The sequence below is a fragment of the Microtus oregoni genome, unplaced genomic scaffold (genome assembly GCF_018167655.1).
Source record: "Microtus oregoni isolate MIOR12 unplaced genomic scaffold, Mior012 000026F_ref0000081, whole genome shotgun sequence".
NCBI lineage: Eukaryota > Metazoa > Chordata > Mammalia > Rodentia > Cricetidae > Microtus > Microtus oregoni.
In genome coordinates, this window is record NW_024543085.1 from 4,839,952 (window position 1) to 4,855,757 (window position 15,806).

Consider the following 15,806-nt stretch of genomic DNA (forward strand, 5'->3'; position numbering starts at 1 on the left):
AAGGGTGGTCACTGGCAGAATTACATAAAAACAGCGCTCATGGCTCAGCAGACCTTGGATCTGCATGTGGAGGTCTCTGTGGGTGGCACAGGAATGCAGGCCAGTAAGAGGCCACAGCAGGTCTGCTAGCAGACCGTTCAATGGCTCAGGATAGATCCCTGGGTACTCCCACTAAGGGGCTTGGAAGACTTGCAAATTATAATTGTAGAAAAATGTGGGTTTAAAATTTACTAGCAGTTGAAATGGTTAATCTATCAAAACAAGCATCTCTTGGGCCCTCAAATTAGTATTTTTAGTACTTTTACTGTGTGAAATCAGGTAACTTTTAAAGTTAAGCTTTGGCCTATACTAGATTTTTAAAGTTTTATATTTTTATTTAGTATGTGTTTGGGCGTGGTGGGGGGCGCGGGAGGCAAGGGGCATGTGTACACGTGGAAGTCCCGTGGAAATCAGAGGGCAACTTTACTTTTGGGGAGCTGGTTCTCTCTTTTCGCAGTGCTTTGGGAGCAGGGTCTCTCGCGGTTTCTGTCACCATTGCACTGGTTGTACTAGCTTCTGTCTGATTCTCCTGTCCCTGCCTCCCTTCTGGCTTTACGAGTGCTGGTCTTTGGATTGTGGATGTGCTAACACATTTGACTTTTCACGTTTGTCTCAGGGGTCAAAGGCAGGTCAAGGGAGTTGTGTGATAAGCGCTCTCACCCACTTAAGCATCCTGCCACCTCCGCAACAGATTTTTAAGGACAGAAGGGAGCTTTTGCAAGCCCGAAGCAAAATGTTCGTGTGTTTTTATTCTATCAAAAGTGGGAGGAGACAATCACCTAAAGCATAGCTAATAAGGATGAGTTAACATCTTTCTATGTTATTAGCTATCTTGATGCAATAAAAATCTAGTGCGTCAAACTCAATAAAGCTATTGAATTACACTTCCAGAATTCTACTTAGTTCAGGGTCAGTGAGTTTTGTTCATTTTTTTTTTATTTTAAAAATATTGAGCTATGTTGGCACTTTTTAACCAATAAAGAAACTCCTCAAGGCTTTGACTCAAATTTCACAGATTAACAATTCACGCCACACATGTCTAAGAGTCTACACATATGTTAGAAAGCATTCTCAACTTTAGTCTTCAGTGAAGAGGGTAGTTCTGATTCTGTTTTTGGCTAGTGACAGGACAAAAACCTGAATAGGCAGCGAGATAATTAATTTTCAATATTTTCTTCATGCTCTTGTGCATTGGTAGTGACTCATTTTCAGAACTGCCCTGTTGCTTCCCACCTGGTTATGGGGTCACCCATGCAGAGCAGTGGCAAAGCCTGGTTTCTATAGCAAATGTTAAATTTCCCTCAGGAGTCGCCGTCACACACTAGGGTTGGCCTTGAATGAGAACCTCTGGCAGGGCTTTTTGGGGACATAGTTTTGTATTCTTCTCTGCCTTATTGCCAGGGTGATTATTCTCAGGGAAAATATATTTCTGAAGGGATTATAAGAGATTTATTAACTGTCAAAGGAAGCATTTCGAAAAGGGCCGTGGTGCTGGAAGAACTGATTCCCAAGTCTCACAGCGATCTACCGCCACAAAGGCCTTTGGGGAGATTTTTCTATGGTTTTTCCAACTGGAAAGCAAGGGGCCTGGCCCTGTGAAGAAACAGACTAGTGATCTAGGGTGGCAGCATGCTTCTCTTCATCGTAGGGAGGCCAGTTCCCCACAAGAAACGTAACAAGCCAGAGGTGAGTGAGGATCATCAGAGCCTTTCTCAAGTCTGTTGGGGTGAGTCAGTTTGTGGGTGACCACCCACTCCACGCCGCATCAACATCTTACAAGGCTTTCATGAAGATGGGCAGACACGAGGACACTGAGCCACAGGCTGCATTTGCTAACCACGTCCCTCGAGATGACTGCTCCGATTGTGTCCTGCTGACTTGACAGCCTAACAGTCATGTGGGACACGAGGATCGATTCTTTTTAGTGTGCACAGGTGGGACTTGAAAGAGAAGTGAATTACTTCTCTTAATTATTTTATTATTAATATACTATTATAACATACAACATATAATTTATATAATAAATAATTAATAACATAGCAATGTATAATGCATTATTTATTATTGTTTTTAAAAGATTCAGTATTTTCATTTTATGTGTATGAGTGCTTTGCATGTATGTATGTATGTATGTATGTATGTATGTTCACTGTATGTACACACAGTACCCTTGGAGTTCAGAAGAGGGCATTAGATCTTTTGGAATTGGCATTAAGGACTGGCTAAAATCTGCCATTGGGAGTGCTGGTAACTGAACCTGGGTCCTCTACAAGACCAGAAAGTGCTCTTAACCAATGAACCATCTCATTATTCCCTCAAGTGAGTTTTGTAAAGTTGTCCCTTATAATCAAGATGGATGAAAAGATAAAGATTAGGATTCTTGATTCCAAATTCTGTGGTGTGTAGGTCTTGTTTATGAGGCAACAGGCTCATGGGCATGGGCAACATTGGGTAGTGGGTTCTGTACTTTTGGTGTCTGCCCTAGTAATCTGTGCATTTAGAGAAATTGCCCCAATTGTGTGCCTTAAACCACTGAAAAATAATATGTTTTAAGCTTTCACAGTTTTGTGGACATCAGTCAAATAATGGCTCAGCTACACAGTTCTGATTCCTCCATTCTCCTTCCGACCATTCTTAAATTATACCCCACACCTAGACGGTTCAGGGACACCACATAGCCAGCTAGAATTTACATGTTAGAAGGAAGTTGTTGATCACAGTGATTTCTTCTGAAACCCAGGCCATTCACAGTTCTGTTTTGAAGATCAAATATTTAAATAGCTAAGCATCTTTGTTAGACTGTGGTTTCTGAGTGTTTGATCAATTTTTGCTTATTCTGTTTGATGTGCCTGGCCTCTCAGAGCATTGTCTGGAACTTCTTAGATACAAGGATCTACAACAGAGATGGAGCAATGACTCATGTCTCGCTCCTTAGTCCTACCATGCCCCAGAGGAGTACAGAGGCTTCGCTTCTGTAAACAATCCCAGCCACAAAGCTCTGGAAAAATAAGTACAACGTGTGTGTACCTGTTTGTTTTCCTTGCTAGGGAGTTACCCCGGTGTCATTAAGTGGTGATTCTTTTTCATTCAAGGTCAAAACAAGCAAAAGCAATCACTTTGCCAGAGTAATTCCTTGATAGGAGAGCAAGGAAGATCTACTAGAAGAAGCAAGGATTACTTGGAGCCTGTGTTTCTAGTGCCGTTCCGTCAGCCAATGGAAAACATTTAGTGAGATACTTGCTAAATAAAATGTAAAGTCAAAGGATTACGGTGCAGTTCCCTGGTAGAGAGCACTTGGTTAGAGAGCAGCGAGCGCTGGGTTTAGTACTCAGATCCAAATGAGCAAGCAAGAAGTTACACAAAACCCATGTAATGTATAACAGTGAATTCACAGTGCCAAGCCTGGGACCTGGCACACAGAGGATGGCAATAAACTGTACTGAATGACTGAATGAAATAAACTGTGCGAAGTAATTATGAGGTTTGAATCAATGAAGAACATATGCTTTTAATTATAATGTCTTTATGTTCGATTTATTTTAATTTTTATATGTTAAAATTTTTTTTAGATTTAACTTTCATGTGTGTGGATGTGTTGCCTGTACCTATGTCTGTGCACCACATGTGTGCCTTGTACCCTCAGAGGTCAGAGGAGAGAAGCCCTGAAACTGGGTTTACAGGTGATTGTGAATCGCCATGTTGACGCTGCAAATTAAACCCAAGACCTCTGGACTAGCAGCCAGCGCTTTTAATCTCTGGCTAATCTCTACTATCTATCTATCTATCTATCTATCTATCTATCTATCTATCTATCTATCTATCATCTATCTATCTATCATCTATCTATCTATCTATCTATCTATCTATCTATCTATCTATTTATCATCTATCTACCTATTATCTATCTATCTATCTATCTATCTATCTATCTATCACCTATCTACCTATTATCTATCTATCATCTATCTACCTATTATCTATCTATCTATCTATCTATCTATCTATCTATCATCTATCTACCTATTATCTATCTGCCTATCATTTATCTATCTGTCTGTCTATCTTCATCATCATTATCTACCTACCATCTACCTATTATCTATCTATCATTATCATCTATCTTCTATCTATCTATCTATCTATCTATCTATCTATCTATCTATCCATCTACCTATCTTTACTTATTCATTATTATTTATTATCTATCTATCATCTATCTATCTTATCTATCTATTTTTACTTATTTATTAGTGTGCATGTATGTGTCTGTGTTTGTGTGTGTGTGCACATGCACACACAGGTATGCATGTTAGATGTTATTTTTTGGGGTCAATTCTTGCTTTCCACTATGTCAAGGTCTTTTGTCTCTGCTACTGGCTGTGTATTCTAGGCTTGCTGGCCTAGGAGCTTCCAACCAATTCCCCTGTCTCAGCCTCTTGGCTTGCAGTCAGAGTGTTGGGATCACAGATGTGTGCTACCACATCCTTCTCTCTCTCTCTCTCTCTCTCTCTCTCTCTCTCTCTCTCTCTGCAGTCATAATTCTATTTCTTTAAAAAAAACACAAAAAACTTGTTTCATTTTATATACTAATCCCAGATCCCACTCCTTCCCCTTCTCTCGTTCCCTCCACCTTCCTTCCCCCCCATCCACTCCTCAGAGAGGGTAAGGCACATTGCTTTGAGAACAAGGCCCTCCCTCCTATTTTCAGGTTGAACAAGATCCTCCAAAGAGAATAGGTTCCAAAAAGCCAGGACAAGCAATAAGGATAAATTCTGGTCCCACTGCCAGTGGCCCCACAGCCAGCCCAGCCATACAACTGTCACCCACATTCAGACGGCCTAGTTTAGTCCTATGCTGGTTCCTTCCTGTTCGACCAGAGTTGGTGAGCTCCCAGGTCAGCTGTTTCAGTGGGTATCCCCATCATGGTCTTGACCTCTTTGCTCATATTCTCACTGCTCCCACTCTTCAACTGGACTTTGAGCTCAGTCCAGTGCTCCTGTGTGTCTCTCTGCTTCTGCTTCCATCAGTTGCTGGATGAAGATTCCATGGTGACATTTAAGATATTCATCAATCTGATTACAGGGCAAGGCCAGGCTCGGCATCCACTCCACTATTGCTTAGGGTCTTAGCTAGGGTCATCCTTGTGGATTCCTGGGAATTTCTCTAGTGTCAGGTTTTTAGCTAGTCCCATATGGCTTCCTCAATGAAGATATCTCTTTATTTACTCTCCATCTCTGTACAACAAGAACTCTGTATGTTTTGCATTTTGATTATTATATGGCAAGGGGACTTTTTTCCCCCCACTCTATTTGCTGTTCTGTAAGCTTCTTATACCTTCATAGGGATTTCCTCTTTAGGTTGGGAAAGTTTTCTTCTATGATTTTGTTGAATATATTTTCTGTGCCTTCAAGCTGGAGTTCTTCTCCTTTTTATATTCTTATTATTTTTAAGTTTAGTCTTTTCATGGTTTCCCAGATTTCTTGGAGGTTTTGTGTTAAGAATTTGTTGGCTTTAGCATTTTCATTTACAGATTGATTTATTTCCTCTCTGGTATCTCAACACCTGAGATTGTCTCTTCCATCGCTTGTATTCTGTTGGTTATGCTTGCATCTGTAGTTCCTGTTTGTTTACCCAGATTTTCCATTTCCAGAATTTCCTCAGTTTATGTTTTTTTTTATTGCCTCTATTTCAGTTTTCAAGTCTTGAACTGTTTGAACTGTTAGCTTCACCTGTTTGATTGTTTTTTTTTCCCCTTGGTTTTCTTGAATTTCTTTAAAAGATTTATTGATTTCTTCAAATTTTTTGTTTATCTTTTTCTCCATTTCTTTAAGGAAAATTTTCATTTCCTCTTTAAAGGTCTCTATCTTTCTCAAAAAGTTACATTTAAAATCGATTTCTTCTGCTTCTTCTGGGTTAGGATGTTCAAGTCTTCCTGTTGAATGACCACTGGGTTCTGGTGTTACCATGTTGTTTTTTAGGTTGTTGAATGGATTCTTGCATTGTTGCCTGCCCATCTCTTCCTCCAGTTGGTGCCAGCAGTGTCTTGCCTCTTGGTCCAATCCTTGCCGTTGCTGCTTGTGTCTTTGGGAGCTGTTCTTGGTCTGCTCTGTACTGTTGCTGTCTGTGTCTCAGGGAGCTGCTGAGATCTCTCTTAGCCCGTTCTCTTGGTCCATTCTCTTGGTCTCCTCTCTTAGTCTGCTGTCTTGGTCCATTCTCTGCTGTCACAGCCTGTGCTTCAGAGTTCCTCTCTTGGTCCTCTCTGTGCAATCACAGCTTGAGTTTCAGAGTTCCTCTGAGGTTACAGGGGATAGGAGGTTTTGGGGGTGGAGTTTTTAATTAATTTTATTTATTTATTTATTTATTTATGGGCTTTTTTTTTCTGATGGCTGTAGCATTTGGTCTGTTTCTTTACTCTTTTGTTTGTGTTTATTTATTTACTTAATTTTACATCCTGACCCCTCCCTCCTCTCCTCCAATTCCCTCATTCCACCTCCCCTCCATCCCCACCCCCTCAACCCACTCTCTGTTTCTATTCAGGAAGGGGTTGGCCATCCATGGATATCAACAAATCATGGCATATCAAGTTGAGCTAAGAGTAAGTACCTCCCATATATCAAGACTGGGGAAGGCAAACCAGTATAAAGAATAGGTTCCCAAGAGCCAGGCTAACCAATACCTATCCTGCCCTTTCACTGGAGAGCTAAAACTAAACCTTAAGCTCTCAAGCTAATGTGGCAAGTGCCGCCCCACACCCAGTCTTCTCTCTGGCCCTCTTTTTGGTTTTAAAATGCTCAGGGATTTTGGAAAAATTAAGCAGAAAAAATCATAAAGAAAATAATTAAAAATAAACTCTAATTTTATTCTTAAAAAAATTATTTTATGGGCTGGAGACATGGCTCAGAGGTTAAGAATACTGGCTGCTTTTCCAGAGGTCCTGAGTTTAATTCCCAGCAACCATATGGTGGGTTATACCCAACTATAATGAGATCTAACACCCTCTTCAGGCCTGCAGGAATACATGCAGGCACTACACTGTATGCATAATAAATAAATATTTAAAAAATAATTACTTTAAACATGTAGGCATATTTCTTCCTGTCTCTTTTTTTCTATGTATACCTTAGTTCACATGTGACTTTTTAAGCATATAACCCACATACGTAACCTGGAGAACAGAATTATAAATTAAAGAATGCTATATGAATTTGCTAAGTTTTCTTCCTTGGTACATTCTTAAAGCAAAAATAAATATAAATATACATCTACAGTTTGCGTAGAGTGAGTCCTATTAGCTTAGGTGTACATATCAGGATCTGGCTATACTAACAAACATACCTCACATTGTACATGTGCTTCTGTTTGTTCTCAGTTTTAAATCACATGAACAATTAATTGATTAATTAATATTAAACTAAAGCAAAATAAAAGTGAGATTAAACAAAATCTTGAAATTATTCAGCTTTCTTATGTGCAGCCATTGGCCATGTATGCCATTTGTCAACTTTAGATTTCTTCTCTGAGGCCCATATAAAGAGCAGGAGAGAAGCCAGTGCTGCCCCTTTTGGGTTACTCTGCTTGCCAACCCCTGCAGTGATTGAAATTGGCCTCTGAAGGAGCCTCCAATCCAGAGATGTTGGTGAAGATAGAGCCCAGGCCAGCTAAATACTTGAAGACGTTGGCATCGTAGAATTGGACACTATCCCTGTTTTCCGTAAGCCTTGGAAAGCTTTCTGCCCAGTTGGCAAAGTTTTGAATACTCCTCAACCGTTACCATCAATAATGAGTTTTTCTTATGCATGATATGAGGAGACGTCTATGAAGGCATCTAGTGTGAAGATAACTGGTTCCCTTCCTGTTTATTCTGAGTTCCCATTTATCTGCACAGGAGGTATAGTTAGCAGTGGAGAGGGAAAACTGGTGTGTGTTCTCTCAGCCCTTCACCACAAACCCAGCTGCCAGTGCTGAGGCAGCCACACAGCGAGCTAAGGAAACTTTAAAAACTTAATTAAGGGAGAAAAAGCAAACAAAATAATACACCAGTGGGTTTATTTAGCGCTGTGGCCTTGCTAGAAACCAGAGTCTGCATTTATATGTTTCTTATGCAAGACATATCTAATTAAAACAGGAGACGGGACAAGCTTTCTTCTAAGGCCATTTAGATACATGTTTATGTTTTGCTTAAATTCCCTGTGGGGTAATATAATAATAATCCAAAGGCATTAAAAGCAATTCAACTAGGCAATTGTAGACCTTCAGAAATACTTTTAGCCTTACGAACTTAGCAATCATCTTGTGTTACCCAGTATAAAAGCTATCTCCCTAGGTCTGACAAGCCCCCATACTGAAGACCAATCTTCCCAAAGAGAACTGATTGTGCCCGGTGCTTTTGTAGACTCTTTTCTTTCCTAGCTTTGTTTCAAGTAATAATCTGGAGGTTTAGTCTTGTTATTTTCCTTAATGATTTTAAATTTTATTTCAACTTGAAGAAACTTTGGTTACAAAGAATATAAGATACCCAAGTTACACAAATGAATATATATATTCGGCTTTGGAGCCTTTCCTGGAACTAGCTCTTGTAGACCAGGCTGGTCTCAAACTCACAGAGATCCGCCTGCCTCTGCCTCCCGAGTGCTGGGATTAAAGGTGTGCTCCACCACCGCCTGGCTACAAATAGAATATTGTGAAGAACATTGACTTTGAAAGTCACAAAAGGCCGCTTTCTGTTAGCACATGAGATGAGTAATGCTTTAGTACTATGGTTCCTGCACCATATGGTCTACAGCAGCCGCACCAGAGAGGGAAGAAGGCAGCTGCGGACCCCTTCCTGGCTTAACTGAATCTCCATCTGCATTTATCAAGGAATTCAGATAACTCGTGAGTTTATTAAAGTTGAGAATTATTGGTTTACAGCAAGTTCTTCTAGAGAGGCCACCCTTCCTTCCAGGCTACCTTCTTAAGTTACACATTGGTTCTGTGATGAGAGCACCATGGGAATTGTGATATGTACTCAGGAGAGACGGTTTTCACTTAGGTTTCTTGAGCAGCCCTTTGTAATCTGGTGGAGTTACCAGGAATTTGCTAAGGGAATAAAAGGAGTCGCAGTATAAATTGTAACCCCCTTCTTTAATTATATCTGTATAAAGCGTTACATAGGCAATCATCTATATTCAGACAGAGTGTGTGTGGTGTATGTTTGTATGTGTGTATACATGGGTTCACGCTTCTGTGCACATGTACATGCATATGTGTGTGTATGTTTAGTTCACAGGTCTATCATATATATATATATATATATATATATGTGTATATATATGTATGCATGTATGTATCAGGCTGTCCTAAAATTCACTCTATAGGCCAGTCTAGCCTTGAACTTAGAGAATCATGTGTCTCTGCCACTTGAGTGCTGGAAGTAAAGGCATGCACCACCATGCCTAGTTCTACCATAGTTTTTGAGGCAGGGTTTCTCATTGAACTTGCAGCTCACTGGTTGGCTAAAGAAGCTTCCCAGAGCACATCAGGGATCCATCTGTCTCTGCCACTCTCTTTCCTTGGATTACAGGCAGGTGCTGCCATGCTTGGCTTTTATGTGACTGGGGATTTAAACAGGTTCTTTCATTTGTAAACCTTAGTCAGAGTCTCTATTGCTGTAAAGAAATACCATGACTACAGCAACTCTTTCTCTTTCTTTCTTTCTTTCTTTTTTTTTTTCTTTCTTTCTTTCTTTCTTTCTTTCTTTCTCCTTTTTTGGTTTTTCGAGGCAGGGTTTCTCTGTGAAATAGCTCTGGATGTCCTGGAACTTGCTCTGTAGACCAGGCTGGCCTCAAGCTCACAGAGATCCACCAGCTTCTGCCTCTCGAGAGCTGGGACTAAAGGCTTGTGTCACTACTGCCTGGCTGGCAATTCTCACAAAGGAAAACATTCAATTGGGGTCTCGCTTACAGTTTCAGGGATTCAGTCCATTGTCATCGTGGTGGGGAGCATGGTGGTGAGGAGGCAGACATGGTGATGAGGAAGGAGCCAAGACCCCTACATTTGTAGACAACAGGAAGCCGACTGAGTGCTCCTGAACATAGGAAACCTCGAAGACCAGCCCCACAGTGATCGGGCCGTACCCACTCCAAGAAAGTCACCCTTTCTAGGAGTGCCACTCGCTATGGGATTATGCAGGCCAATCTCACTGAAACTGCACATATGGCAAGGGCTATACTGCATGGGCTATCTCCCCAGCTCATGGATATTTGAAAATATGCACATGTTTAAATTGAGTACCCACAAAATAAAGTTTTCTTTAATATAATATAAATGACAAAATAGAGCAACCATGGAATGTTTATTCCCCCAGAGTTATTTTTAAAAGGCAACTATTCAATCATATATCTGTAAATGAAAAATGTATCTGTATTCTTCTTGTTATTTTTTTGTCTCATTACTGGATGCGTATAACATTTTTTTTAAAATTCTTTTAACTGCTTGAGAATTTCACACATGCACATTTTTGTTAAATTCACCCAAACGTCCCCTAATTCCTTCCTTATGCCCCACTACTTCATGGCCTTTGTTTTTTTTTTTCAAGGTTTAAACAGACTTTATTGTTACAAGGGGGACCCCATCACGCAGCAGCAATATATATGGTCCCAGTTGTCACCATGGAAACAACGAGAGGTCATGATTGCAGAAGAGGTGACTGGAATTGAATGGCATGATTCCAGGGAAGGCCAGCCAGGAATGCAGGAAACATGATCAAGATGGGCTGGCAAGGGTGGTCTAGTCACAGGGGGAGGAAGCTCCCTTCACTCCCGCTTCTTGTAGCTTTCCAGATGTGACAGGACACAGCCCGCAGGCAGGAGGCAACAGATGAAGCAGGAAGTGAGCCCAACGGTGACATCCACGACTCCGATCTGCTCCCGCGGAGGCGGCTTAGAGTGGACCTGAGCGCGCGGCACCATGAGCCGCCGGGCAGAGCGGGTCAGGCCTCTCAGCAGTAGTGGCATCAGGACAGACATGACGGCTAGCCCGACCAAAGACGAGGACCAGCGGGAGACCCATGGCCTTTGTTTTTAAACCCACCGCATTCCCTTAGTGCTGCCCATACAGGCATAGGTGTGGGACTGTCTATAGGAGCCTGCGTGCCACTGAGAGCTGAGGAAAACTAGCTTGCTCCACCGGCTGCCATTAACTGCCAGTTGCTGCTCAGCTAAGGCTGGACCTGTGGACTTGTCCACTCTGTGGTGGATATTTGATATTTTTACTCAGGATTTGGGCATGTACTCACAGCTACTGTGAGTTCATATCTGCAACAGGCTTGTCATGCCCAGCAAAGAGTTCAACTATAGACATTTGCTCCCCTGGCTTAAGCCTTTCTTGTTGTCGTTGCCACTAATTAGTTCCCTGCTGCTTAGCCCTGAAATAACCACATAGAAACTATATTATTTGCAATATTTGTTGGACCAATAGCTGACGTGTATTTTTGGCTAACTCATAATTTAAACTGACCCATCTCCATTAATCTGTGTATCGCCATGAGGCTTACCGGGTGAAGTTCCAGCATCTGTCTCTTTCTCCCAGCATTCAGTTTAGTTTTTTCCCTGTAGCTCTGTTCTACCCTATCAGGCCAAGCCAGTTTCTTTATTAACTGATGGTATTCACAGCATACAGAGGGGACTCCCACATCACTTTCTGTCCTCTCTTCTTTGGGAGAGGTGTGATACAGATGTTGCATTTACAGCTGAGCACTCCACTGTGTCCTGTCCTACGTACACTGACTGGTAGTGCCTGTCTGTATTAATTATCATCTACTGCAGAAGGAAGCTTTGCAGGGCCAGTGGATGTGGTTCAGTGGGGAAAGGCGCTTGTTGCTAAGCCTCATGACCCAAGTTCTGTATGAGGGAACCTTCTAGTGGGAGACTTTCAGAGTGGTCCTCTGACTTCCACACAGGCCATGGTGTTTATGGTGTTTGTGTGTGTGCATGTTCAGGTACACACACACACACACACACACACACACACACACACACCACTCATATGAATAAACCAACCAATCAACCAACAAATAAATAATAAGTAGGGGCTGGAGAGACGGCTAAGCAGTTAAGAACACTGGCTGCCTTCCAGAGGTCCCAGGTACAATTCCCAGCACCCTTAATCTTAACTGAATCTCCACATATGCCTCTCTTATCCCACACTTCTCTCCCCCTTCCGACTTGATCCTCCTGTTCCGGATCTATTCTCTTTCCCTTCCCTAATGAGATCCATCTGACCCCCTTTGCCCCTTACTCTGTCCTTACCCTCTGTAGCTCTACGGATTGTAATGTGGTTATTATTGACTTCACAGCTAATATCCACGTATAAGTAAATACATACCATATTTGCTTTTCTGGGTCTGGAATACCTCACTCTGGATGATTTTTCCTAGTTCCATCCATTTAGCTGCAAATTTCATGATTTCATTTTTTTTTTTTGAGACAGAGTTTCTCTGTGTACCCCTGGTTGTCCTAGAACTCTGTCCTGTAGACCAGCTGGCTTCAAACTCAGAGATCTCCCTGTCTCTGCCTCCCAAGTGATAGGATCAAAGGCGTGCACCACCACACTCAGCTGATTTCACTTTTTAATGTCTGTAAATGTTCCACATTTTCGTCATCCATTCTTCTGTTGTGGGACAACTAATTGTTTCCAACTTCTGGCTATTATGAACAGTTCAGTAATGAACATGGTTGATTAAGGTTCCCTTTGGTAGGATGAAGCATCCTTTAGGTATATGCTCAAGAATGATATGTTGCAAGGGAAAGGGCTGCTTCTTTGTCCCTGCCACTTAGCTAGCTTAGCCCCAAAATAGCCACACAGAAACTGTGTTTATTATATCACTACTTGGCCTATTAGCTCTAACATCTTATTGGCTAACTAACTCTTATGCCTTGATTTAGCTCATTTTTATTAATCTATGTATTGCCATGTGGCAGTGGCTTACCAGGAAAGATTTATTCTGGTTTTTTTTTTTGTGTTTACATATGAAGTTGAAATTTTTCTTTCAAGATTTATGAGGTGTAGGGATAAGTCCCGCCCCTTAGGGGGCGTGTTCGCCTCGGGCTAATGTCTGCCTATAAATTTGGCGAGCAAGCTCCGAGCGCTTGCTTCTGCTTTCCTGGTCTCCGCGGGAACGGTGGTTCTGTAAGTCTATTTCTACATTAAAGCTATATATATATTTTTACACTCTGTCTGCATTCATTTACGCCGTTACATTTTGGCGTCCAACGTCGGGCTATTTTGCCCCCGACTCAAGCGGGTAGCCCGCTAGCTAACACAGCACCCTCCCCAGTGCTGTTTTTCAGTTCGTGACTCCGGCCCCAGTGCCCAGTCCGAGACACACTCGGCGACACAGGCCCATTCTGCCTGCCTTGGCTAAGTTTTGCAGCGGAACCCCACTGCCTGAATTAGCAGAAGCTCAAGTACTTGCGGTTTTGCAACAAAAGCTGCCACAGCGTCAGATTTGGTCTGTTACAAAGTGACTTGGCCGGTTGTGGTGGCCCACGCCGGTAGGATTTGCTGAAGGAGGCAGAGGCAGGAGGATCACAAGTTTGAGGCCGGCCAGGCAGTGGTAGAGCACGCCTTTAATCCCAGCACTTGGGAAGCAGAGGCAGGCAGATCTCTGTGAGTTTGAGGCCTGCCAGGCCTTGGTAGTGCACGCCTTCAATCCCAGCACTTGGGAGGCAGAGACAGGTGGATCTCTGTGAGTTCAAGGCCAGCCTGGTCTACAAGAGCTAGTTCTAGGACAGGCTCCAAAAACACAGAGACCACCACTGGCAGGAACCGATCTTTGCAGGTAAAAAAATTTTCTTTTATAAATAAAATGTCTGAACACATTACTGTTCAAGAATTTAATGATTTTTTTAATTGTACCATGTGGGAGATTTTACAAGAGGTGTCTATCACCCCACATATATGGATCCTTCTGGGATTCGTAGTTTTCATTGGCACCAAATGGTTTGATAATAGAAATATGATAAAGTCTTTACGAGACGAATCCAGGATTCTTAAGGTAGAGATTGAATGCTTAAAAACAATTGAGAATGACAACAATCTTCTCAAGAATCAGTTTGAAGTTCTCCAGGCTGATAACAATCTTCTCAAGAATCAGTTTGAAGTTCTCCAGACTGATAACAATCTTTTCGAGAATCAGTTTGAAGTTCTCCAGGCTGATAACAATCTTCTCAAGAATCAGGTTGAAGTTCTTCAGGCTGATGTTAAGGAGAAATTCATTACTATGGAAGAGGGAACAGCTGATCTGGACCATAAGATTCAGTCCCTTTCTGTAGGAAATGAAACATTAACTGAGAGAATCAAAACTGCTGAATGTGACAATCGGATTTTGTCTAAAGCTTATGACAGATTGACGGAAAGATTGTCAATACAAGAAGGCACGGTTTATGCCATAAAAATTATGTCCAAAGATGAGATGTTATCTCTAACGGACAAACTTCATATTTTAGAATCCTCAATGAAGGCTTTGGAACATAATTCTGGACAGGAGATTCAGACATTGCAGAAAGCAATGGTGAATAGAATTGAAAAGATTGAGGAATTTCTAAATTCTGATGAGGAAGAGCAAAGGGTAGAAAGGAAAATTTTAACTACATCTGTGGGTAAGTCTCTCCGGGACAATTTCCACAAAGCTCTACCTACAGCTCTACCTGCCTTTCCAGTAATAACAACAGAGAAGGTGATTGGTTCCAAAAACCCTAGGGTCATCAAGGAGGATACATGGGAACCTGTGCGTATGAATGATCTCAAGGAAATAAAACAGGCTGTCATGACTTTTGGGATGCAAGCCTCTTTTGTTAAAGAGATGCTAAGATCTTGGGCCACGACAAGCAGAGCAACCCCCTCAGACTGGCTCCAGCTGAGCTCTGCGGTACTGGAGAGTGGACCGCAATTGAAATGGAAATGCTTATTCAGGCAAGAGGCTAGACTCTTAGAACAGCAGGAAAAAGCGAAGGGAATTGACATTTCCCTAGATCAAATTCTAGGTGAAGGGCCCTTTTCCGATCCTCAGGAACAAGCTAATTTGGATGAAAACACACTCTCCATGTGTACTACAGCAGCCTTAAGGGCTTGGGACAGGGTACAAGACCCAGGACAGAGAATGGAATCATTTGTCAGAGTTAAACAGGGTCAGAGAGAACCCTTTAGTGACTTTTTACAAAGATTAACTAAGGCTGTACAAATAGGGATATCTGACCCAGAAGCAAGACGTATAATGATTGAGTCTTTGGCTTATGAAAATGCAAATGTGGAATGCAAAAGGATTTTGGGTCCTTTAAAGCTCAGATCAGCGCCGTTGGAAGAATGGGTCTTGCATACACTCAATGTTGATACATTTGATTATGGCACTGAAGCATGGGTAGAAGAAGCAATTTCCAATGGTAAAAGGAGACACCAGAATACCAAATGTTTTAATTGTGGCAAAATGGGTCATATGAAAAGGAATTGTAGACAACGGATTTACAGAAATAATAATAATAATAACAATAATGCATCTTTCAGAAATAATAATAATAATAATGCAACTTCTAGAAATAACAGAAATAGGAGGACTCAGCCTTCAGGTTTATGTAGAAGATGTGGAAAGGGCAGACATTGGACGAATGAATGCAGGTCTACAAGAGATAGACAAGGCAACCTGATACAGCCGGGAAACGTGAGAGGGGGGGCCTCACAGGCCCCCATGGCAAACATGGTTCAGTCATATCCAGTTTCTGCAGAGAACGTGC

The 15,806-nt window shown here is 41.8% G+C and overlaps 1 protein-coding gene across 1 annotated transcript; it reads right to left on the reverse strand.

The window, feature by feature from the left end:
* Positions 1 to 10,832: 10,832 nt before the first annotated feature.
* LOC121463225 (cytochrome c oxidase subunit 8A, mitochondrial-like) lies at positions 10,833 to 11,045 on the reverse strand. The gene has a single exon (XM_041675337.1). The coding sequence runs from the start codon at positions 11,043 to 11,045 to the stop codon at positions 10,833 to 10,835; it is 213 nt and encodes a 70-aa protein (XP_041531271.1).
* Between the last annotated feature and the right edge of the window lie 4,761 nt (positions 11,046 to 15,806).